General features: G+C 42.6%; 1 protein-coding gene across 21 annotated transcripts in view; it reads left to right on the top strand.

The window, feature by feature from the left end:
- Positions 1 to 14890: 14890 nt before the first annotated feature.
- Positions 14891 to 26176, top strand: part of kif1b (kinesin family member 1B) — a 223871-nt gene continuing 212585 nt past the window's right edge. For all 21 annotated transcript variants that reach the window (XM_080215363.1, XM_080215361.1, XM_080215347.1 and 18 more), the window contains exons 1-2: positions 14891 to 15247; positions 16349 to 16495. In XM_080215363.1, coding sequence (XP_080071489.1) covers positions 16390 to 16495 — 106 coding nt within the window. In that variant the 5' untranslated portion in view covers positions 14891 to 15247; positions 16349 to 16389. The remainder of the gene's footprint in view (positions 15248 to 16348; positions 16496 to 26176) is intronic.

The following is a 26176-nucleotide window of genomic DNA, read 5'->3' as shown; positions in this document are numbered from 1 at the left end:
GTTTATAAGATGATGAGGGGGACAGATAGAGTGGACGTTCAGAGACTATTTCTTCAGGTGGATGTAGTTGTTACTGGGAGGCATAACTATAAGGTTCATAGTGGGAGATGTAGGAGGGATGTCCGAGGTAGATTGTTTACTCAGAGTGGTTGCGGTGTGGAATGCACTGCCTGCTGTGATAGTGGAGTCAGACACTTTAGGAATCTTCAAGTGGTTATTGGATAGGCAGATGGAGCCCACCAGAATGATAGGGAGTGGGATAGCTTGACTTTGGGTTTGAACATAGCTCAGCACAACATTGAGGGCTGAAGGGCCTGTACTGTGCTGTATTGTTCTATGTTTCTATGTAAAATCCTTTTGAGGGCTATTAGTCTCGTGCTTTTGTTTTATGGTTAATTTTTATTGTTACATCCGACATCCATGTTGGAAGTTTTTTCTTTTGAGGTTGATCAAATGGGTTTTGATTGTCAGAGTTTCTAATTTGGCATTCTGGGGTCCAGCTGCTCATCTTTGAAGAGTGAGGGACGTTTTGACAGATTCCTGAATTGGCTATGTCTTTCTGAAGAGTTGTGTGAATGGCATGAATGTGTGGAAGGCTGGCCTATTCTAAACTTAATGGCCTAATTTATGAATGTACGCATTTTAAATCTCAATCAAACCATTTCCTGCCTTTTTTGGAGGTGACATGTTCAAAGTTTACACTGTTCTTAATGTGATCCTTTTTATTATGTTTTTATGGGATGTGGGGCATCACTGACTAGATCAGCATTTATTGCCCATATATAATTCCCACCACCTTGAACTGCTGCAGTCCATGTGGTGTAGGTGTACCCACATTGCTGTTAGAAAGGGAGTGCCAGGATCTTGATCCAGCTACAGAGAAGGAATTGGTGGTATAGTTCCCAAGCGTATCAGTAACATTTGTATTGTCAAAGTAGAAATCCATCTGGGTACATCCTAGGTGTGAGTTTTGCAGCCCTTACCACCCATATATTTGAAGATGGGCATATAAAATAAAGTAGGTATCGCAATCACTCCACAGTGGTGCCTACTTTATGTGCCCCCATCATATAGGGGAATGGAGCAGAGAAGGATGCCAGTAAGATGTCAGATTTATTTGAGTTCAAATTCAACCATCTATTGTGGTGGGATTCAAGCCTGGAACCTCAGGACCATAGGTTTACCAGTTCAGTGACCTATACCACTAGGCCACAGGAAATGTCAGTCTGCCCACCCATAGACCTATTGAGATCCTTCAATGGACAATTAACTAAGGGCCTCTATTGTCTCCCTTTGGTGCCCTCCTGACATTGTGCACTGAGATTAAACCCTGTAAAGAATCCACCCCTGGTGCTTAGTGAGTCAAGTTAATAATTTAAGATATGGTAGTCACTCGTCAGTGACCATCATTGAATACTTGCTCATTGTACAGCGATGTTCTACAAAGTACATTACCTTGCATAAATTAATGAAAGTACCTTCCAAGTTCTGCCAACAATGGGCCCTTGACAAACTTGGGTGAAAGTCCCAACAATTGCTGCCTGTTTCCAGAAAAGTTTTCCTGGTCTGTTTTCTTTGGCCTGGTTGATTTGTCACAAATTAAATCATTTTTGTTATTCTTGAATGTTAAATCGTAGCGAATGATATCATCTTCCGTCTACAAGTTTTGTTTTCCTGCAAATAATTCAAGTGTAAACAATGAAAATTGAGGTTCAATATGCAATGGGAAAATTGCAACATGCTAATTTTGACCACCTATCACTTTTTATCAAATGGTTTTCAGTAAGCATGGTTCTTCCCATTTCGACAAGTGGTTAATGGTAGTTCCTCCTGAGAATGTGCCAGGGCAAGTGTGTAAACTTTCAAAGAAAATGGGCTTGATTTGAAACTCAAGAAATGTTGCATCACTTTCTGCTGTTGGAAAATTTTGATATTGCTTTTGGATGGAATCTGGGGTCCAAGCCGAATGTTCTGATTCAGCATTGACTCAGTAGGCACTGGAGTGATGCTGAACCCAAAGCTTCTCATGAGACACACTTTGCTGAATCTTCTTGTGGAATATTGACTATTCCATATTCTATAATTATTCTCAGAAGTCCAGTTAAAAGGAGGAAATGTTAGAGGGAATCGTATTTTTTTTTACTGTTGGAGACAGCAGTGTAAATTTTCACACAACATTTTCAAAAACTTCTTTCAAAATTCTCCAAGCAAGGTGTTATAATGGCACAGCAGTGCAAGATGGGGCATTTGTGAAGAGTTAGTTGCCTGTGCTTATTGTCCACAGGTAGCCAGGTGGACGCTAGACACTCGCTACCAGTAAAGAAGAAATGTCAACAGAAGAATCCACCTGAACCACTCTTGTCCAACATCAGATGCTTGTTTAACATCACAATTACTAGGAGGAGGTTGTCCAATTAGTCTGTGTCATGGTACATGGTCCATGGTCCAAAGATGTTCAGGTACAGTGAATTAAGACATGGTAAGTGTGCGGGCTACAGGGAGAGGGAGGAGGGCCTAGGTGGGGATGTCCTTTCGGGGAGTTACTGCAGACTTGATAGGCCAGATAGTCTCTCTCTGCACTGTGGGGATTCGGTAGCCAATTAAACATCAATTAAACTAACCCGAATCTTTCTTTGTGTAGGGAGCTTCATAAACTGTTTTCAGTCAGGTCTGAGAAATCATTTTGACTTCCTGAGGCTTTTCATTGTTAACACATCCTCAGCTGAATAAAGAGTTCTCTCTATGGATAAAATTTGATGTGTTCAATGTATTCCATGCACCAGAACTGCCAGAATACAATTTAATTGTTCTGACCTTGGCAAGTAGGAGGGGGGCAAGACGCGAGATTTTCATGTAATTGAATGTTGGGTTTTCCATTTTTAAGCATTATCATTTTCTTCCTCATGTATGTAGTGGCGGTGTGTTACATACACTTTTAGTTATATTGTGTGGGAGGAGGAATAAATGAACTTATCATGCTTCAGTGAATGAGGAAGAACATATCCTCATTCTTAACTTTAATTTCAGATGCAGTAATGAAGTCTTGCATCTGAGCACATGGTTATCACGTGCCCTAATTGACATTCTGACAGCAACAATTAAATCCATTCCTCCTTTTTCCAGCAAATTTTTCTCAACACTTTTTTCCCAGATCTTTTCATGGCCAACTATTCCCTTAGCTCCCAGCAACACCTGGAAACAACATAATATTCCACTGATAAACAATACCAAGAATTTTGTAGCAAATTGACTTTGATACAAATTTCGCTGAAGAGCCACAGGGTTTTCAGAATTAATTTGTTGCAATGAGCGCTAATGAAAAGCAGAAAAATAATCCTTTTTTACTGCACCGATGTGTGTAGCACTTAGACTATGTTCTACAGTGATGTAATAGAGAAACTAGAAGCAGGAGGAGGCCATTTGGCTCTTTAAGCCTACTCTGCATTTGTTTTGATTATTACTGATCATAGAATTCAATATCCTGATAATCCCTTCATCCCTAAGAGCTATATCTAACTTCTTGAAATCAAACAATATTCTGTGGTAGTAAATTCCACAGATTCACCACCTCCTGGATGAAGGAATTTCTCCGCACCTCTGTCCTAAAATGTTTACCCCTTATCTTCAAATTGTGACCTAGTTCTGGACTCCCCCACCATCAGGAACATTCTTTCTGAATCTACTCTGTCCAATCCTGTTAGAATTTTATAAGTTTCTGAGATTAGTCATTGGTTGCATTTCCAATGTTTGCATCATTCTGATATTGGAAAAGAGAGATGGACCCAGGTATGTTGTCAGTACATGCTCACCACCTCATTGCTGATATAATTTTCAGTGGTCAAAAAAGAGTGTTAAGCTGAAATTAAGCATTCAAGTATCAGTGCTGGTACAATGGGTCACTGCAGATACACTCATACTGAAAAGCTTGCTGTTTTTGTTAAGGACTTGCATCAATTAATAGTTAAACCACTGGTTGGCCACTTAGAGTTCCTTAGTCAGCCTATGAGTTACAGGCAATTTCTGATTGTGTTCAAAATACTACTGGCTGAAAGACGTCACCCTCGCTGATGACTGGAGAGAGTCACTGACTCACAGCAGACGTTAGCAGCAATACAACAAAACACAATCAAAGCATGAATCAGTTGCTCCCTGCAACGTGTGGTGGGTGTAGCTTTCTGTTTACGACCAAGCTGATATATTTGACGTAGAGATGTCTTTCTGAAAAATTCATGCCAGGATTTTGTGCAGCATTTATATAGCTGCCACATCTTTAGGAATTTGATTGTGTTACGGTCCTAAAGATAGGAGGTATGAAAGGAGGAAATACATGGGCAGCACAGTGGGTAGCACTGCTGTCTCTCAGTGCCAGGGACATGGGTTTACTGTCTGTGAGGAGTCTGCATGTTCTCCCTTGTCTATGTATGTTTCCTCCGGGTGCTCTGGTTTCTGGTGTTTTGTTGTATTGCTGCTAACGTCTGCAGTGAGTGGTCCCATACTCTGAAAGACAAACTGGTTAGGTGCGTTGGCCATGCTAAATTCTCCTGAGCAGCCATCGGGGTGTGGCGACTAGGGGAATTTTCACAGTGACTTCATTGCAGTGTTAATGTAAGCTTACCTGTGACACTAATAAATAAAATATTGCCTCTGCATGTTCTTCCTTTTAAAAAAAAATTGCTTCACATTTCTCCCCATTGCATTTCAATCTCCACCTGACTTCCTGCTTCATTAACTTGTTCATGTCCTTTTGAAGTTCTACACCAACCTCCTCAGCGTGGAATACTTTTAAATAAAAGCAAATTACTGTAGATGCTAGAATCTGAAACAAAAACAGAAAATGCTTGAAATTTTCAGCAGGTCTGACAGCATCTGTGGGGAGAGAATCGAGCCAACGTTTTGAGTCTGGATGACCCTTCAGAATACTTTTAAGTTCAGTATCAACTGCAAACTTTGAAATTGTGCCCTGTTTACAAAGGTCTGGGTTATTAATATATCTGAAGAGAAACCGGGGTCCTAATACTGTCCTATGGGGTACTCAACCATAATCTTCCTCCAGTGTGAAGAACAACTGTTAACCCTCAGTCAGTTTCATTGAACCGTAGAATCCCTGTAGTGCAGGAAGATGTCATTTAGCTTATCCAGCCTGCACTGACTGTCTGACAGAGCATTTTACCCAGGCCCATCCCTGTAATGCCACGCATTTACCCTGCTAATCCTCTCTCTCTCTCTCTCTCTCTCTCTCTCTCTCTCTCTCTCTCTCTCTCTCTCTCTCTCTCTCTCTTCTCTCTCTCCCCCCCTCTCCCCGCCGCCCACATCTTGAGACGTTAAGGGACAATTTAACGTGGCCAATCTACCTAACCCATACATCTTTGGACTGTGGGAGGAAACCCAAGCAGACACTGGGAGAATGTGCCAACTCCACACAGTCACCTGAGGCTGGAATTAAACCAGGTCTCTGGTGCTGGGAGGCAGCAGCGATAACCACTGTGCCACCATGCGCGCCTCAGCCGATTTTTCTATCGACGTTGCTACTGTTGAGTGCTGTACCATTCTATGGCTTTCCTGCTCTATCAACAAGCCTGTCTCCGATTCTCAGTTGCTCGCCAATGTTCAGACAACTTCTCTGCTGCTTGTTAATTGAAAGCTGAAGAAGTGTCAGGAGTTGGAGGTGCATTTTGCTGGTATATAAATGAAACAGTTTTGTAACACGAAAAGACTTGTAGAATAACAGAGCTGTCTTTATCCTAGTTGAGATTTCAGGAAAATATACACATCTAAAGCATTTCTGCAACCCAAACATATATAGAACAATTACAGCAATAAATTGAGTCTACAGAGCACTTTTAGTGTAATAAAATGTCTCCACACATGCCACAGGAGCATTCTGAAGCAAAATTTGACACTGAGCCACCTCAAAATGATTTTTTTGAGTGGACCTACCTCGCATTTTGATATTTCCACCCTAGCTATGACTGTATATTACATGCTGCACTCTCTCCTTTCCTTTCCTCTACGTACAGTATGCTTTGTATAGTGTGCAAGAAACAATATTTTTCACTGTATATTAATAGATATGACAATGATAAATCAAGTCAAAGGGGTAAGCTTGAAGGAAAGGTTGAGTGGTTTAAGGAGGAAAAAACAGCTTGGAGCTTAGGGAGCTGAAGGGCAGCCAGTGTGATTAAGACTGAGTATGCTCAAGAGGCCAGAAATGCAGGAACACAGATATTCTGGAGGGTTGTGGTACAAGAGGAGATTAGAAATGGGGAGGGCCAAGGCTACGGTGGGTGCAAATTTCAAATTGGAGATGTTGCTTAGCTGAGAGCCATTGTAGGTTAGCACGTACAGTGATGGGATTAGCAAGACTCGAATGGTATTGTTGGTGCAGGCTCAATGAGCCGAGTGGCCTTTTCTGCTCTGTACGACTATGGTCAGGACTTTACTACCTTGCTCATCTGGAAACTGTAAAATCCCACCCGAGGTCAATGGACCTTTCCATGGTCTGCACCTCGCCTGCTCCAATTCCTGTGGCGGGCGGGCCTGTAAAATTCTGCTTTGTGACTCTTGTGATGGGTTAATGGAGCTTTGTACGGGCAGCTGCATTATGGATGACACCAAGTTTATTGGGGGTGGGGGGGGTGCGGATAGAAGGTGGGAGCCTGACCTTGGGGAAAGTCTAATTTTGAAGTATCAAAGCCATGGATGAGGTTTCAGTAGCGGATGAGCTGAGGCGGGGGCAGTGTCGGGCAATGTTATAGAAGTGGAATTGGAAAGTCTCGGTGATAGCACAGACATCCTTGGAATATACTCTCAGGGTTAAATATGATATCTAGTCCATTTCAGCCTCTGAGTTTTACTCGGAAAATATTTAGATGACAGAAAAATGTGGGTGAGAGCTGAGGCCTGGCACCACTTGTGGTTTTGAAAGGCTGGTTATAGTTAAAAGGAAGGTTGAACTGGAATGTAGGTTCACCTATTAGAAATGTGACGCTGAATTCCTGGAAAGTGCATTTTTTTTTTATATTTAACATGGAGAATTTAGTTTTCTCATTGTGGTACACTTGATATTAATTTCTTTCTTTGGTGCAGTGGTCTTGATTTTCTACATCCAACCCAAATAGGAATTTTAAACTATCTGATCGTTGAATGCAATGCAGTGGGGTGGATGATGATATCATGGTAATGTCAGTGGATATCATCATCCTCCCCACTGCATGCCAGCTGGTGGAATTTCAATTTAATCAATAATCTAGAATTTAAAAATTAATTTCTGTGATGATGACCAGGAAGCCATTGTTCTAAAAACCCATCTGGTTCACAAATGTCCTTTTGGGCAAGACATCTACCATTCTTACCCAGTTTGGCTTACATGTGACTTCAGCGCCACAGCAATGTGATTGACTCTTAACCGCCCGTCTGAAATAGCCCAATGTGCCACACGGTTCAATGTCAGTGAGGGATGACATGGTAACAAAGCAGTTAGCACTGCTGCTTCACAGCGCCAGGGACGAAGGTTCAATTCCTGGCTTGGGTCACTGTCTGTGTGGAATTTGCATGTTCTCCCTGTGTTTGCATGGGTTTCCTCCAGGTGTTCTGGTTTCCTCCCATATTCTGAAAAACATGCTGGTTAGGTGCATTAACCCAAACAGGCGTCAGACTATGGTGATTAGGAGAATTTCACAGTAACTTCATTGCATAGTTAATGTAAGCCTTACTTGTGACTAATAAAAAAACTTTAAAATACCAGCTATGCCCACATCTTGTGAAAGAATAAGTTTAAAAAGTATCTACATTTAAAATATTTCTCCACACCCTTTACTCCTTTACCAAAAATCTACAACATATTATAATACTTAGAGCCAGTGATGAGGGATTGGGAGTGGCAGAATTTTTAAACTTGCTACTTGTCCATTCTCTCATGTTGGGAGAATTGTTTTAATCCCTTCCGCTAGGTGTATTTTTGATTCTGCTGTGTGGTATCCAGAAATCTGTGGGCAAAAGTCAATCCATCTCATAATAATATAGCAGATGTATATCCTCCATTCCACCTGCCACTGCGAGATGCCATTGTCCATATTTGAAATTCACAGGATTCTGTAAGTGTCACAGTTCAATGAGACTATAGACTAGAATTTTACTTCGGGTTCTTCATGCTGAGTGTTGATTATTGTGGTGATAGTTTAGGTCATAATGTTATAGTCGAGTTTGAGAGTTACAATGACGTTCCCTATAGATAAAAGAAGCAAAAACATTTTTTAACTGCAATAAGCCACACTTACACAGGTATTAGCACAAATATACCTGCAGTAATACTTGCTGATCACAACCCATGTATTGTTAATCGGTGATCTAAAGCAGTGAAATCACTAAGAAATAGAACTGATGGTGAGACTTCCTTCAGTTTATTGTAAAGTCTTAAATAACATAAGTTGCATTTGGAGGAAGGTTTAGCACAATTAGACAAATCATAAAATCCTGCCAGTGCAGAAAGAGGCCATCCGGCCCAGGAAATCTGCACCGACTGAGTGTCCCATCCAGGCCCTCTCCCCTCCACCCTATTCCCAATATCCCATGCCTTGGCCAATCCAACTAACCTACACATCATTAAGGGGCAATTTAGCATGGCTAATCCACCTAATCTGCACATTTTTGGGTTGTGCGAGGAAACTGGAGCACCTGGAGGAAACCCACGTAGACAAGGGAAGAGTGTGGAAACTGCACACAGGAACCCAAGGGTGGAATCCAACTCGAGCCTCTGGTGCTGTGAGGTAGCAGTGCTAACCACCGTGCTGGTCTGTATTTCAAAGATAAATTGACTTCCTGTTTAGCTACGTGTCAAATTGGTGACTGCAGGTAAATGGAGTTGACACACAGACCCAACATCATCTAATTATTAGTGGTATTACTGCTAGACTATTAACCCAGAAACTCAGCTAATGTTCTGGGGACCTGGCAAATGGTGGAATTTGAATTTAATAAAAAATATCTGGAATATTTGAAACCATTGTCGATGTTGGATTATACCCATCTGGTTCACTAACTTCTATTAGTGAAGGAAATCTGCCATCCTTACCTAGTCTGGCCTAAATGTGACTCCAGAGCCACAGCAATGTGGTTGATTCTAAACTGCTCTCAGGTAACTGGGGATGGGCAATAAATGCTGGCTAGCCAGTGATGTCCATGTCCTATGAATAAATAAAAAAGATAATAGAATGGTGGAGTAGGTTCAAGAAGCCTCAGCACTTATTTCTGCTTCTATGATATATCATCATTATTATCCATTATCTTGACTAGTGGAAATCTTAAAAAATTCTTCCAACACATGCCAATGGTAGGTGGTGAAAGTGGGTGAGATTCCTGATGCCATGCTTAATTGAGGAGTGGCGCTCCTCAAGCTAATACCCTCTTCTGACAGGCCAGTGACCTCATCCGGGAAAACCTTACTATGGGAACAGGTGAGAGTATGCCTTGCACGCTACAAGGTGTATGAAGAGAACAACAACAATGACATCGCAATCAAGTGTTGATTTTAAGTTCGCAACCGAAAGAATTCTAAAATTTTAAAGACATACCTGATTTTTCAGAGCTAGTGAGTGAGTACTGCTGTAATGATTTGGGTTGTTAAAATGTTGTTCATCATCTCTAATCATGTCATGGTTCAACTTCCACAAGTTGCCCCAACACCTTCGGGAAGCTGTATTTTTATTTGATGATTCATCTTTGCAGAATTCAATGACTTGAGATGGTGGGAAGCTGGAGTTTCCTTTCTTAAAGGGTAAATAAGATGAAAACCCCTGAACCCATTTGAAAAAAACAGTTGGACATGCACTTGAGATTTCATAGATTGAAACCTGGCTGGAAGGTGGCGTACGGCTTTACTTAGCAAACACAAAGAAAACCCACCAATGCCCCTACTTTCTCAGAAGACTAAGGAAATTTGGCATATATGCTACGACTCTCACCAACCTTTACAGATGTACTGTAGGAAACATTCATTCGGTTGTATCACAGCTTGGTATGGCTCCTGCTCTGTCCAAGACTGCAAGGACCTACAAAGGGTTGTGTGAATGAAGCCCAGTCCATCATGCAAACCAGCCTCCCATCCATTGACTCTGTTTACGATGAAAATTTATTTATTAGTGTTACAAGTGGGCTTACATTAACACTGCAATGAAGTTACTGTGAAAATCCACTAGTCACCTCACATTCGCATGAGTGTTCAGGTACACTGTGGAGAATTTAGCATGGCCAATGCATCTAACCAGCATGTCTTTTGGACTGTGGGAAGAAAGCAATGCAGACATGGGGAGAACATGCAAACTGCATACGGACAGTGACCCAAGCTGGGAATTGAACTCAGGTCTCTGGCGCTGTGAGGCAGCAGTGCTAACCACTATGCCACCATACTGCCTTGGAAAATCAAGGACCCCGTGCAGCCTGGACGTTCTCTCTTCCACCTTCTTCTGTCGGGAAAAAGATATAAAAGTCTGAGATCAAGCAGCAACTGATTCAATAACAGCTTCTTCCCTGCTGCCACCAAACTTTTGAATTGACCTACCTTGCATTAAGCTGATCTTTGTCTATACCCTAGTTATGACTGTAACTCTGCATTCTGCACTATCTCCTTTCCTTCTCTATAAACGGTATGCTGTCTGTATAGCGTGCAAGAAACGATACTTTTCACTCAATACATGTGACAATAAATCAAATCAAAGGGCTGACTGATCTTCAGCGCTGTAAATCTTTCTTTGTTTTTAAGATTAACAGTTGTTCTGTTCGTAACACTTTTTGTAACGGGTGAAACCCTGCTTTTCCACAATTCTTTCCAAGTTGCTAAAACATCAAACAACAAATATTTTTATTTATTCATAAGAGCCTTGAAAATTCAGTGTGTAGATTCTGTAATAAATACAAACTTAAACATGGATGTGGTGAGAAAAGTCCTTATGGGATTATTTGATTTGATTTTATTATTGTCATGTGTTAACATACAGTGAAAAGTATTGTTTCTTCCACGCTATACAGACAAAACATACTGTTCATAGAGAAGGAAACGAGAGAGTGCAGAATGTGGTGTTACAGTCATAGCTAGGATGTAGCAAAAGATCAGCTTAATGTAAGATATATCCATTCAATAATCTGACAGCAGCAGGGAAGAAGCTGTTCTTGAGTCGGTTGGTACGTGACCTCAGACTTTTGTATCTTTTTCCCAACAGAAGAAAGTGGAAGAGAGAATGTCCGGGGTGCATGGGGTCCTTGATTATGCTGGCTGCTTTGCCAAGGCAACAGGAAGTGTAGACAGTCAATGGATGGGAGGCTGGTTTGTGTGATGGATTGGGCTACATTCACGACTTTTGTAGGTCCTTGTGGTCTTGGGCAGAGCAGTAGCCATACCAAGCTGTGATACAACCAGAAAGAATGCTTTCTATGGTGCATCTGTAAACCTTTTGGACTGTAACTTGTTGTTGTGAGACTTCTTAGTTTGTTCAATGTGGGAAGGGTTGTAGGCCCACTTCCCCCGAATGGAAGGGGCTGTTCTTCAAATTCTGGCTCCCCTTCTGATCACATCCGAAACCTTTGAATATCCATTGCAAAGTGGTGTGGGAATGTTAGAAGAACTCCCCGTGGATCTGTTCCTAGAGGTGACAGTTTACAGGTTAAAAACAAATTTGCTGTGGATGCTGGAATCTGGAACAAAAACAGAAAATGCTGAAAAATCTCAGCAGCTCTGACAGAGTCGTAGCTGACATGCCAAATTTCCTTAGCCTCCTGAGAAAGTAGAGGCATTGGTGGGCTTTTGTAACTATAGTGTCAGCATTGAGCAAACCAGAACAGGTTGTTGGTGATTTGGACACCTAAAAGCTTGAAGCTCTCGACCATTTCTACTTTATCTCCGTTGATGTAGACAGGGGTATGTTCTCCTCTACGCTTCCTGAAGTTGGTGACAATCTCCTTTGTTGTGTTGACATTGAGGGAATTTCCATTCTGATGGACTATTTCCATTTTACAGTGGCTTTCTGTGAAGTACTGAAATATTCTTTTGAAAATATGGAAACTTCCAAGCTTTTTGTTTAATGTTGAGGATGCCTTGTGAATTTAAGCAAATACAGAAAGTGCTGGGGGCACTCATCAGGTTCCCTAGGAGGAGAGGACAGGTAATATTTCAGATGTAGACCTTAGTTCTCTACTGTTCATTGCAGATGCTGACTGACGTTTGACTGTGTTTGAAACGTAGGGGAAATATAGCAGCAGTTGATAAATGAGTGTGTTTGAAAATGAGTCACAATTAAGTGGTGTTCCATCCCCACATGATTCACACCCATCCAGACCACACTGGCTTCCGTCGAAAGAAGTTGAGCATGAGTTGGCCACTAAACTAACAACTATGATCCCTGTATATAACCCAAAGCACTTCACAGTACATCAGTTGAAAAGTTGTAATGCTATGTGCAATCAAAAGCAGAAAGTGACAAATGCTGGACAGCTGAAGCAAAAGAATTGCAGCTGTGGATTTTTTAAAAAGTCATTCATGGGACATGGGCGTCACTGACTATCCAGCATCTATTGTTCTTGAACTGCGTGGCTTGCTAGGCCATTTCAGAGGCCAAGTGAGACTACTTTTCATAGTTTTTGCTCAATGTATGAAGATGCTGGAGTTTGACTAGGGTGAGTATACCATTTGGCCTGGTGTGCAAAATCCTACTCATTGTCCTGACGAGACAATTCACACCTTTTTTACACCCTCTCTCCACTGGCACTGTCTGTAAAGACTTGATTACCTGAAAAGACTGGCATTCCAATCATTATCTTGCAATTGTGTCTTTGTCTATATATGCCGTGTTTGTAAAACCTATCTCTCCATTCACTCTGAAAGCTCATAATTCCAAATAAACCTTTTGGACTTCAACCTGTTGTTGTGAGACTTCCTAGTTTGTCTAATGTGGGAAGGGTTGCAGCCCCACTTTCCCCTAACAGAAGGGGCTGTTCTTCAAATTCTGGATCCCCTTCTGATCACATCTGAAATCTTTGAGTATCCATTGCAAATTGGCGTGGGAATGTTAGAAGAACTCCCCATGGGTCTGCTCCTAGAGGTGACAATTTACAGGTAAAAACAAATTTGCTGTGGATGCTGGAATCTGGAACACAAACAGAAAATGCTGAAAAATCTCAGCAGGTCTGACAGCATCTGTGGGGAGAGAATAGAACCAATGTTTCGAGTCTGAATGACTCCCCATAAGATGCTCATTAAACTGAAGCCCTGTCTATTTTCTTGCAGGTGATTGTAAAAAATCCCGTATACCACAAAGAAAGAAGACTTTACACTGTATCCTAACAACATAACAATAACAAATCATTAAGCATAATTAAAGACCCCACACACCCTGACATTCTCTGTTCCAATTTCTTCCTGGTTTAAATCCAACCGATTTATTTGATAGTAAACTCACAAGCTTTCGGGTTTGTCCCTTCGTCAGGTGAATGGAGAGTTCTGGCCTCAGACAGAGCATATAAAGCACAGACGGTTTTCAGATTACTGATTAGAATGCGAATCTTTACACCTAACCTGCTGTTCAAGTCCTAAAGAGGCTGACAACGTGAGTGGAAGAAGCAGTAATCTGTAAACTGTAACTTTTATATGCCCTCTCTGAGGCTAGAACTCTCCATTCAGCTGACGAAGGGACAAACCCGAAAGCTAGTGAGTTTACTATTAAATAAATTGGTTGGATTTAAACCTGGTGTTGTCAGACTTTTTACTGTATTTACCCCAGTCCAATGCTGGCATATCCACACCAATTTCTTCCGTCAGGAAAAAGATATAAAAGCCTGAAGTCATGCACCAACTGACTCAAGAACAACTTCTTCCCTGCTGCTGTCAGACTTTTGAATGAACCTACCTTTCATTAAGTTGATCTTTCTCTACATCCTAGCTTTGATTTTGATTTGATTTATTTTCACTGTATTAGCATACAGTGAAAAGTATTGTTCCTTGTGTGCTATACAGAAAGCATACCATTCATAGAGAAACTGTGTGCAGAATGTAGTGTTACAGTCAGAGCTAGGATGTAGAGAAAGATCAATTTAATGTAAGGTAAGTCCAGTCAAAGCTCTGACAGCAGAAACTCTCAACCATTTCTACTTCGTCCCCATTGATGTAGCAAGTGGCATGTTCTCCTTTACACTTCCTAAGTCGATGACAATCTGCTTTGTTGACATTGAGGGAGAGATTATTGTTGCCACACCAGTTGACCAGATTCTCTATCTCATTCCTGTACTCTGTCTTGTCATTGCTTGAGATCTGACCCACTACGTTGCTGTTATCAGCAGACTTCAAAATCGAATTGGAGGGGAATTTGGCTGCACAGTCGTAGGTCTATAAGTATAGTAGGGGGCTAAAAACACCGCCTTGTGGGGCATCGGTGTTGAGGATGATTGTGGATGAGGTGTTGTTGCCTATCCTTACTGATTGTGGTCTGAGAGTTAGGAAGTTCAGGATCCAGTCTATGACTGTAGCACTACATTCTGCACTTTCTCCTTTCATTCTGTATGTATGGTATGCTTTCTTTGTACAGTATGGGATTAACAATATTTTTCACTGTATCCTAATACATGTGACAATAATAAACCAAAGAATGAGGTAGGGTATCAGTCTCCTGTTTGATAGCCTCTTTTCCTCCCTCTCCCGCTCCAGGAGGCAGCCTTTGCTGTACAACCTCCTGCTGCCAGGGGGCAGCACAGCTCAGTCCAGCCGCTTTGACAGAAAGCCCGCATCGTTACGTCATTGCCGGGCAGAGGTCCCGCCTCCGGAGCGCTCCGATTGGTGGAGTCGGTGCGCCGGGCCGGGGCTCGCACTGCCATTGGGCAGCCGCCCTGTCAGTCAGAGGGGAGGCTGACGTAATGTGCTAAGGGGGCAGCGGGCTCGGTGTCGGCACTCTGCTCCTCCGGGGAGGGAGGACGGGCAGCAGGAGGATCAGGTACAACAGAAAGAAGGAAAAGATTCCCGGTTTTGCTGTCATTCTGCAACACAGAAATATCCGAAATTTGCATTTGTAGCTTGGGGCGGACTTGAGGCGGGAGAGTATCCGGGGCGATGGAGTGGATACAAAGTGTCGGCGGGCGCGGCTGGTGCTGAGAATGAGTTTGGAGCCATTGGTTACAATTGTATCCACCCGCAGGCGGCGGTAACATTGTTACCTCCACTCCCCAGCCCAGCGGCTGTTCAACTCGGCCCCTCTGCCCACTGCTCACAAGGGTAAGTCTTTCAGACAGAGATGTGTTATTTGATTTTGATTTGATTTACTATTGTCACATCTATTATGCAGTGAATATATAACTAGCTGATGTGTATGTGTATATTGGAGGAGGAGCGGTGCCTCCATTCCCTCCCCCCATTACTTTGCCTTCCCCCCTTCCTCCCCTCCTCCATTCCCTCCTGCTCCCCTTCCCTCCATTCCCCCTCCTCCTCTTCCCTCCATTCCCCCTCCTCCTCCTCCCTTCCCCTCCATTCCCTCCTTCTATGTGGCGCCTCCATTCTCTTATCCCCACCTCCCCCCCCTTACATTCCTCTCAATCCCATCCCCAATGTTCCCCTCAATCCCATCCATACTCCCCTCTTTATATTCCTCTCAATCTCGCCCCCAACCCATCCCCTCCTTCAGTGGGATTGCACTGTGCACCCTCTCTCTCCACCCCAGGAATCTCTACAGTAAGCGCAACAATCCGATTGTGAATTCGTCCTGAAGTTTAACGCCCCCCTCCCCATTTAAAAACTCATCTGTAACATATATATGTGTGTGTTTAAAAACTTCCTCTGTAGGTATAACGCGTTTTCTTTATAAAGTTTCAGTCTAGACTTAATTTTATCTTTTTAGATGTGATTATTTTTCCCGCAGTAGGAAAATGTCAGGGAGATCATTGATTTGTTTTGTCTCATTGCAGGTCAAGGGCGTGTGTGCCTTTTATATATTTTTTTAAAAAGCTGACTCCAAGACCTGGTTGCTATTGCGTGATATTTGTAATATAATTAAAAAATAAAAAGGAAAATACTTGTGTTCAGGGCTGGAAGGTTGAACCTTTCATTTTCGAGATCTGCCGCCACTTGTGTGTGAAGAACTGTTTTTCGGAAGGTCTGGTTTTGTTGTTAATTTTCTTCAGGAAAATTTTAGGATGTTTTTGAACATCTGTCAGTCTGACTGCGGTCCCCGAGCTGGCAGCCATGTTAGAGGAGCAGGAACAGCTGGAAAAGTCAGCAAAACATCAGTGGCGGCAGCCCTTTTTTTTCTGTTTTGTGTGTGAGAGAGAGAGATAGAGAGCTCTAGTTAATTAAACTCCCCATTGTCATCTTTTGCTACAGGGACTGATCGCTGTGACTGAGAGAACGGCACAAAGAGCAAGATGTCTGGGGCATCTGTCAAAGTGGCGGTGCGGGTCAGACCCTTCAACTCCAGGGAGACTGGCAAGGATTCCAAATGCATTATCCAGATGCAGGGCAGCTCCACCAGTAAGTGAAAGCTGTACACCCAGACCCTTCCACCATCTCCTCCCCCCCCCCCCCCATCCCCCCTTCTCCCTGCACTTCAGCACCACTGCGTCACTCACATTCAGTGCTATACCCTGCTGCAGATTTTCACTGCTGCGCTGTTACAAGGCATCATGTTGATTTAAGCATAGGCCTTTCTTCAAGAACACAGTAAACTGCGAATCCTGTTACAATGTATGGGTGGTATATATTTTTTGGTTCACATTTGTATCCTAAAGTGGCTGTAAAACGGCCTGTTTTCTGAAACATTGTAGCATCCGTAGACATCTGCACAAACACGAATTTAAATTGCACCGACCTAGCTGATAGTCATTAATTTGCCTTTTTAGTATTTGAAATGCTGTACATTTTGATTTCTGGCATTTCTGTCACTGCTCCACTTGTGTAAAGGAGTCAAAACAGATTTGGTAACAAGTAAATTCGAGCCACCCACAAGTTGTCCATTTATCAGCAAAGGAGGTGAATGGATTTTGTCAACAATTAAAATCTGAAGAATGCGTGTACCGTAGCTGGGATGAAAAAAAATCTTGTGTATCTTTTACATGTCGTACTTCCGGTAACTGAAATTTGTCATCATGGATTTGTGATTTAAGTGGCAGCCAAGAAAAGATTGAATGGGTTTGTTTACAAGCTGTGCACATCCTCCTGGTGGGTTAGTTTCTCAAACCGGTCAGTGTAGCATTTTCATAGAATCCCTACAGTGCAGAAGAGGCCATTCAGCCCACCGAGTCTGCACCAACCACAATCCCCATAACCCTACTTATTTACCCTATTAACCACCTGACACTAGGGTCTGTTTACCATGGCCAATCCACCTAACTCCCACATCTTTTGGACTGTGGGAAGAAACTGGAGCACCCGGAGGAAACCCATGTAGATATGGGGAGAACATGCAGACTCCCTACAGACGGTGACCCAAGCCAGGAGTTGAACCCGTGTCCCTGGCGCTATGAGGCAGCAGTGCTAACCACCGTGCCACCCCTGGCATTTTAATGTGTAGTTGCTGCATTTATCAAAAGTACACATACAAATGTACACAATGTAATTACACACAAATATACACAATGTAAAGATGCTGAGCCTTGATTCTTGCTGCCTAATGGACATAGATTCAGTGTTGGGATTATATTTCGACAGAGCAAGATTGCATCTACAGGCTGGTTTATATGTTAGTGTGGATTTTAATAATGCACGTTCAGATCTTTGTGTGATTTGCATTTCAAAATATTCCAGTGCTGCCATGAAATTATTTTGGGATTTTTACCTCGCGTATTCCTGATCCTGTTTGTTTTGATCTGGGATTCCAAGCATGTTTGAGTCCTGTACAGGCTGGGCTGGCAGGTGGGGGAAGGAGAGGCTTCACTGCTTTCATTCCTGTGTGGAATATCCAGATGGTGATGCTTTAGTGGAATGTGGCAAACAACAAAATGACTCCTGTACCAAACTGAAAAGCTTCCCCCCCCGCCCCCCCCTTAAAAAAAGTTGTCTGTATGGAGGGAAAATATATTTGTTTTCATTGGCTTGGGAAAACATTGTCACAGATGCAGAATGAAAAGATGGCAGGAAGCCTGGTCTCCACACATGGTCAGATTTGACTGCATATCATGCAGACTGGTGCAAGTAATCAGCACATGGTGCATTGCTGAGCTAGGGCAGGTATTTTGGGCAGAGTCCTGCATATTTTTAATAACAATATTAATTGAGTTATTCTCTTACGTCTTGTTTTATTATGTAATTTCTCTTCTGGACTCCATACTAGAGCTAACGACTACAAGTTGAGTTCTTTTCGTTTGCTCGCTGTGCTGAGGTGATCTCACTGAAAGGGAAATTGTTTGTGAATGATGTTAAATGTAATTTAAATTTTCACTCACTCCTTGTGATGTTGGCTGAAGTTTACTGCCTGACTAATCTTCTGCTGCCAAATTTGATCATTCATTTTGCCATTAAGTAATTGATTTATATATCTGATTTCAGCATGTACGGCTGTGACCAAATAGTGACTTGTGCTATAAGCAACTTGCACTTATAAATTGTCAATAACATTGTAGAGTGTCCTGGGGTGATTCACAGCAGCAAGATCAAAAAACAAATATGACTCAGAACCACGTGTGAAGCTATTAGGGATGATGACCAAAAGATTTAGGTTTTAAGGTCATGGAGAAGGAAAGAGAGAATGAAAAGTTCAGGATTATAATTCCAGAGTTTAGCGCCCAGGAATGGAAGAAATGGTTTGAAGTTTATTTATTAGTGTCACAAGTAGGCTTACATTAACACTGCGATGAAGTTACTGTGAAAATCTTCTAGTCGCCATACTCCGGTGCCTGTTCGGGTACACGGAAGGAGAATTTATCATGGTCGTTGCCCCTAACCAGCACATCTTTCAGACTGTGGGGGGAAACCGGAGCACCCATGCAGACATGGGGAGAAGGCACAAACTCCACACAGACAGTGTCCTGAGGCCAGAAACTGAACCCAGGTCCCTGGCACTGTGAGGCAGTAGTGTTAACCTCCATGCCACCCCACCGTGCATGCCCCGAGCAGAATGGCCACTTATGACAATTTAAAATTCGTGATGCTCGAGATTAGAATTGGAGGGGAGTTGTAGGGCTGAAGGAAGCTACAGAGATAAGATGGATACCATTGTGGAAGGATTTGAAAAGAAGGTTGAGAATTTAAAAAGTGATTTTTTTTTTAAATTTTGTTTATGGGATGTGGGTGTCACTGACTGGGCCAGCATTTATTGCCCATCTCCTGAGGGCAGTTGAGAGTCCACCACAAGGCTGTGGGTCTGGACTCATGTAGGCCAGACCAGGTGAGAATGAGAGATTTCCTTCCCTAATGGATTAGTGAACCAGATGGATTTTCATGACAATCGACAATGGTTTTGTGGTCGTCAGTAGACTTTTGATTCCAAATTTTTATTGCGTTCAGATTTCACCATCTGCCATTGTGGGATTTGAGCCCAGGTCCCCAGAACATTACCCTGGGCCTCTGGATTACTAGTACAGCAACCATACCACAAGGCCGCTGCCTCCCATAAAGTATAATTTGACTGGGCGCCAATGTAAGTCAGCGAACGCAGAGGTGATGGGTGAGCAAATTAGGGAGTGGGCAGCAGAGTTTTGCAAGGCTTCCAGTATAATGTGTGATGCGAGCCAGAAAATGCATTAGAGTACAAAGATCTTTGTGACAGAGGTAGGAAACCTCCATCTGCGAGAGCTCACTGAACTGTAGGATCTGCTGGTGACAATATATTGTCTAACAATCACTGTATAATTTCCTTTATCAAAATTCTTTATCCAGAAATGTCATGTGGATTTCTCTTTGCTGCTCAAATTATTTGAATCGTGGGCCAGTTGGTTAAATTATATTCTCTGAACAAATTCAAACCTTTCTATGCACTAGCTGTGAAAATATACCAAAGACTCAAAATTTTAATGCATTTTAGGGAAAGATGTTTACTATTCAACGACTTGACCGAAAAGTGTGGATCCTACAATTCTCATTGTAAATATCAGCTGGCTCATGGCCTTCAGTCCGTACCCACTGGGATGTTCACCAATTGGTCTAATAGCTGCAGCAGATAATGCCTTACCCGTACTCACTCATCCATGCAATGTCCCCAGGTTCTGATGGCTGAGTGGGTGAAGCACCACCCGGTGCGGCACTGAACGGTACAGTATGGCGCAGTGGCACAGTGGTTAGCACTGCTGCCTCTCAGCACCAGGTTCAATTCCAGCCTTGGATGACTGTCTGTGTGGAGTCTACACATTCTCCCTGTGTCTGCGAGGGTATCTTCCGGGTGCTCTGGTTTTCTCCCACGTTCCAAAAGATGTGCAGGTTAGGTGGATGGTGCCCAGAGATGTGTAGGTTAGGTGAATTGGCCATGGTAAATGCGTGAAGTTATGGGGGTAGGGCAGGGGATTTGATGGGCCGGGGGGTGGGGGGGGCAGCTTGGGGAGGATGCTCTTTCGGAGTGTCGGTGCAGATGCGATGGGCCTCCTTCTGCATTGTAGGGATTCTATGGATTGGACAGAGGGCTTTTGCTTTGCTTTGTTGTTTCTGTTGAGCAAGATCATGTTGTGGTGCTATTGTTGGCATTGTGCTGGAGAGAAAGTCAGCCTGAGGTCTTAATGATCCTGCAGTGGAAGTATAGTTAATTGGAATGGAAGATCAATTTGACTGTGAAACTCAGCACTCCTTAACATCACACATGAGGGATGGTCAGTTCTTTTCCTTTACTTTTACATGAGATGTGGACATTGCTACCAAGACCAGCATTTGTTGTCCATCCCTAAATAGAACATAGAAACATAAAACAGTACAGGCCCTTCGGCCCTCGATGTTGTGCCGAGCTATGTCCAAACCCAAGATCAAGCGATCCCACTCCCTATCATTCTGATGTGCTCCGTGTGCCTATCAACCGCTTGAAAGTTCCTAAAGTATCAGACTCCACTATCACAGCAGGCAGTCTATTCCACACCCCAACCACTCTGAGTGAAGAATCTACCTTGGACATCCCTCCTATATCTCCCACCATGAACCTTACAGTTATACCCCCTAGTAAGAACTACATCCACCTGAGGAAATAGTCTCTGCACGTCCACTCTATCTGTCCTCCTCATCATCTTGTAAACCTCCATTAAGTTGCCTCTCATCCTCCTCTGCTGTAAAGAGAAAAGCCCCCAGCTCCCTCAACCTTTCCTCATAAGACCTACTCTCCAAACAAGGCAGCATCCTGGTAAATCTCCTCTGCACTCTCTCCAATGCTTCCACATACTTCTTATAGCAAGGTGACCAGAACTGAACACAGTATTCCAAATGTGATCTCACCAAGGTCCTGTATAGTTGCAGCATAACCCCACTGCTCTTAAACTCAAACCCCCTGTTAACAAACGCTAACACACTATAAGCCTTCTTCACGCCTCTATCTATCTTTAGAGATCTGTGGATATGAACCCCAAGATCTCTCTGTTCCTCCACATTCCTCAGAACCCTGCCGTTGACCCTGTAATCTGCATTCAGGTTTGTCCTACCAAAATGAATCACCTCGCATTTATCAGGGTTAAACTCCATCTGCCATTTTTCAGCCCAGCTCTGCATCCTGTCAATGTCTCTTTGCAGCCTGCAAGAGCCCTCCACCTCATCCACGACTCCACCAATCTTGGTGTCATCAGCAAATTGACTAACCCACCCTTCAGCCCCCTCTTTCAAGTCATTGATAAAAATCACAAATAGCAGAGGACCCATCACTGAAATAGGCCAAGAATTAACCACATTGCTGTGGTCTAGAGTCACATGGGCCAGGTAAGGATGGTGGAATTTCTTCCTTGAAGGGCATTAGTGAACGAGATGGGATTTTGATAGTTTCATGGTCACCGTTACTAAGACTGGCTTTATAATTCAGATTTATTAATAGAATTAAAATTCCACTAGCTGCCACGGTGAGATTTGCACCTGTGTTCCCAGAGTATTAGTTCTGACCCCCTGGATCACTAGCCCAGTGATGTTTCCATGATGCCACCCTCTCCCTGTGGCGATGGGAGGGTGGTGGGATCCATGGAGCTGCACGCGGTGAAAGTTGGCATATGCAGTATGGAACTTGTACTTTGTTCCAACCTAAGTAGGAGCACAAATCCTGAAACTTTTCTTTTTCTATTGCGAATGATGATTTATTGAGATTTTTATTTAATGGCAACAAATTAACGCTGCAGTTGGCTGTCATCGACTCAATTATAGGTTATTTGAGCCAACAGTATTTGGAGGGTGGCGAACTTTTGGCAGATTAAATGAGAATTTACTTTAATTGTGTTGCAAAACATACAATTTACTCTGGGAAAATAAAGATGCCAAGCTGTTAGTTTTACTCCTGGAAGTACTTTTCATTGTGCAAGGAGTGCTATGGAAGTTTAAACGTAATGAGTGTTATGAGTAATATATAAAAATGATTCCATCTGCTCAGGTTTATGTATTGAATTTAAATTACATTGACTTTTACATTCAACCTCCAATTATCCTCCTCACTTTGTCACATTCAACCTTTACATTCCACCCAGGGTATCCTCTAGGGTATTACAATTGTGCTTTTTTTTTTCAAAATCAGAATGCCTAAATAGACTTTAGATGACATCTTAAATGCAAGAACCAAATCTGAGGAGGTTGTCACGAGGCCAGAGAGGTATATCATGTCCTTGATCTTACTTCCGGGCTAATCAAAAATTGGTGCTGTATGCTAATTATGATAGTCAGGAAAGATATTGGGTTTTAATATATTCAGGTGGATTACACCTCAGAAGCCTTTATTACTGGCAGCTGACCCTGCTTCACTTGACTGTTTGCAGTGCAGAAAGAAACTATTCGACCCGTTGTATGTATGCCAGGCCCTTGCAATCGGCTACTCCCCTCCCCGCTTCCCAAAGTCCTGCAAGGTCTTTCTCTCAAGTGCATATTCAATTTTGAAAATCAGGACTTAACCTGCCTTCAGGTTGGCACAGTGGTTAGCACTGCTGCCTCACTGCACCACAGACCTGGATTCAATTCCGCCCTTAGGTGGCTGTCTATGTAGAATTTGCATGTCCTCCCCGTGTCTGCATGGGTTTTTTCTGGGTGCTGCGGTTTCCTCCCACACTACAAAGATGTGCAGGTTAGGTTGATTGGCCATGCATGTCTGGGAGATTAGCAGGGTAAATACATGGGTTATGGGGATAGGGCCTGTGTGGGCTTGTTGTTATTGCAGTGTCGATGGGCTAAACGACCTCCTTCTGCTATGTGGGGATTCTATGATTCACCACACAGTCTCCTGCACTGCATTCCAGATCCTAACCTATGTCTGGAATGAGCTGCCAGAGGCGGGTACAATTTTGTCTTTTTAAAAGCTTTTAGATAGCTACGTGGTATAAAGGGGTATGGGCCAAACATGAGTAATTGGGACTAGTTTAGGGATTTAAAAAAAAGGTTGGCATGGTCAAGTTGGGCTGAAGGGCCTGCTTCCACGCTGTAAACGTTTATGATTCTAATCACTTGTTAAAAATGTTGTTCCTTGCCTCCAGTGTCATATTCTTAGGAAGCTGTCTGTTTGACATGGGGCTAGTCATGAAAATCAAGCTCGAGGATAGATGCCTTTTGGAAAGGAATTTGCGTCTTTCACACAACTATTTTTTATGATGTAATTGAGCTCAAATAACTTCCTGATTCTTTGAGACTTGCTCTTGTGGTTTGACTTCAGTGGGTACGCTTGAGTGCACCAGACTCTCTCAAGGTATTTCCAGCCATCATTATTCATTTGCAAAACATGTCTTGCCCACCCTGGTGCCCTAAACCCAATGCAGCCGTCCCTAACGTAACCAGAAATCCAATCTCAATCTATTACCTTAGGGCACTTTTTTTTCCATTACAGTTTACATGCATAGAGCTTGGGGATGCTCCTAAGAAGAAGAGCAGCTGGTGTACACAGCCTCCTTGATCAGCGTACTACTTGTACGAGAATGATCATTCATGCGTAGACTGGAGTGAAAATTTTTGTGTGTGTGTGCACTTTTATAAATATGGTATGTCCCAAGGCATTTCACAGGAAGGTGAACAAAGAATGATACTGGGTCACACAGGAGATATTAGATCAGATGACCAAAGATTATTTGAAAAGGTTTGGTTTTAAGGAGTGTTTTTGAAGGAGGAAAATAAGGCGGAGGAGATACAGAAGGTTAATTCCAGAGCTTGTGGCCTTGGCAGCTGAGGGTATGGCCACCAGTGTGGAGCATTTAAAAATGGAGATGCTGAAGGGGCCAGAATTAGAGGAACACTGATATCTTGGAGGTTTGTGAGACCGGAGACGAGTGCAGGGCTCGAGGTGTGAGGCCATGAAGGAATTTGGAAATGAGGGTGAGAATTTTAATATTGAGGCACTGTGTAACTAGGAACTAGGGCTGGGTAGGGTTTGGTGCGAGTTCAGACATGGGCAGCAGAGCCTCGGATGACATCAGGTGTTGGGGGATAGAATGTGGGGGACCAGCTAGAGATGTGTTGGGATAGTCAAGTCAAAGCTGTTAAAAAAATTACAATGGGAGAAAGAATGGCATAATCGAGGACTTGATTCATCCTGGGCGTACTCTCTCCCACCTTCTTCCATCGGGAAAAAGATACAAAAGTTTGAGGTTATATACCAGCCATCTCAAGAACAGCTTCTTCCCTGCTGCTGTCAGACTTTTGAATGGACTTACCTTGTATTAAGTTGATCTTTCTTTGTCCCCTAGCTGTGACTGTAACACTACATTCTGCACTCTCGTTTCCTTCTCAATGAACGGTATGCTTTGCCTGTAACGCACAAGAAACAATACCATTACACTACATACCAATACATGTGACAATAATCAATCAAATCAAATTATATTACTGTGACTGAATTTAAATATTTTAATTCTTCAACCAAATATGTTAAAGTGTATAAGTTTATAATTACTATCAAGGGACGCAATCTATTGTGACATTCTTTGACTGGAAGCAAAATCAATAGTTCATTACCAGCCATAATTTTTTTATGCTGTTTTTTTGTGTAATGTTCTTTAAGGGTAGCAGCCCATAAAATTTATTTATTTATTGTCACAAGTAGGCTTACATTAACAGTGCAATGAAGTTACCATGAAAATCCCCTAGTCACCACACTCCAGCACCTGAGGGAGAATTTAACAAGGCCAATGCACCTAACTAACACATCTTCCAGACTGTGGGAGGAAACTTGAGCACCTGGAGGAAACCCACGCAGACACGGAGAATGTGTAGACTCTGCACAGACAGTGACTCAAGCCCGGAATTGAACCTGGGTCCCTAGCACTGAGGCAGCAGTGCTGACCACTGTGCCACCCCAGTGAATGCAGTGTATAAAAACATGCAGCATAGAAGGAAGTCATTTGGTCCATTGTCTGTCTGCTGGTTCTTTGAAAGAGCTTTATCGCCCCACTTCCCTGCTTTTCACCACAACCCTTTCCTTCTTGATGTACGTATCCAATAGATAGTGGAAACATTAAAAAAAAGGACTTGAATTTAGTATGCACCTGGCATTTCCACTTGGAGCTGTAAAGCAATTAAAAGAAAATCCAGTCATGACCTTGGAGCCTGAACTTTTATTAACAACTATAATTGCTGACTGATTTAATAACTTTCCCTTTTTGACCGCTTTCTTACAGGAAAGCAGTAATATTAAAGGGACAGACCAGATTAACAGCTAACCATTTAAAACCGCACTCGAAACATGTGGTCAACACTGTGCAAAAAGCAATTGATTAAATCAAAATGATAATGTTACCAACTTCAACCTTGATCAAGTAAAAAAAAGACAACATTTTAAAAAGATTGCATCTTGAAAATGAACCAGGGTGGTCAACTTATTTAAAATACACTTTTTTTTTAAAAAGGTGGCAGTTCATTTTAAATGTGATTTTTTTTTTCCTCATTGGTTCTGACAGACTTGTGATGAGTGACCAAAAGTTTTAATCCGTTGCTAAGGTTAGGTCCAGGAAAGCTGACTGCTCTTCACATGTAACCATCCTTCTCCTGTGCTTTAGGAAGAGCCTTGAACATTTATTTTAAATATTTAATTTATGACTTGGCTTGCATCATGTATGCTAAATACAGAAAAGCTCAGACAGT

Source organism: Carcharhinus amblyrhynchos, chromosome 30, assembly GCF_965287045.1.
Source record: "Carcharhinus amblyrhynchos chromosome 30, sCarAmb.v2.hapA, whole genome shotgun sequence".
Classification (NCBI taxonomy): Eukaryota; Metazoa; Chordata; class Chondrichthyes; order Carcharhiniformes; family Carcharhinidae; genus Carcharhinus; species Carcharhinus amblyrhynchos.
Note: the sequence above shows the minus strand (reverse complement) of the source record. Positions and strands in the feature narration are given on the sequence as shown.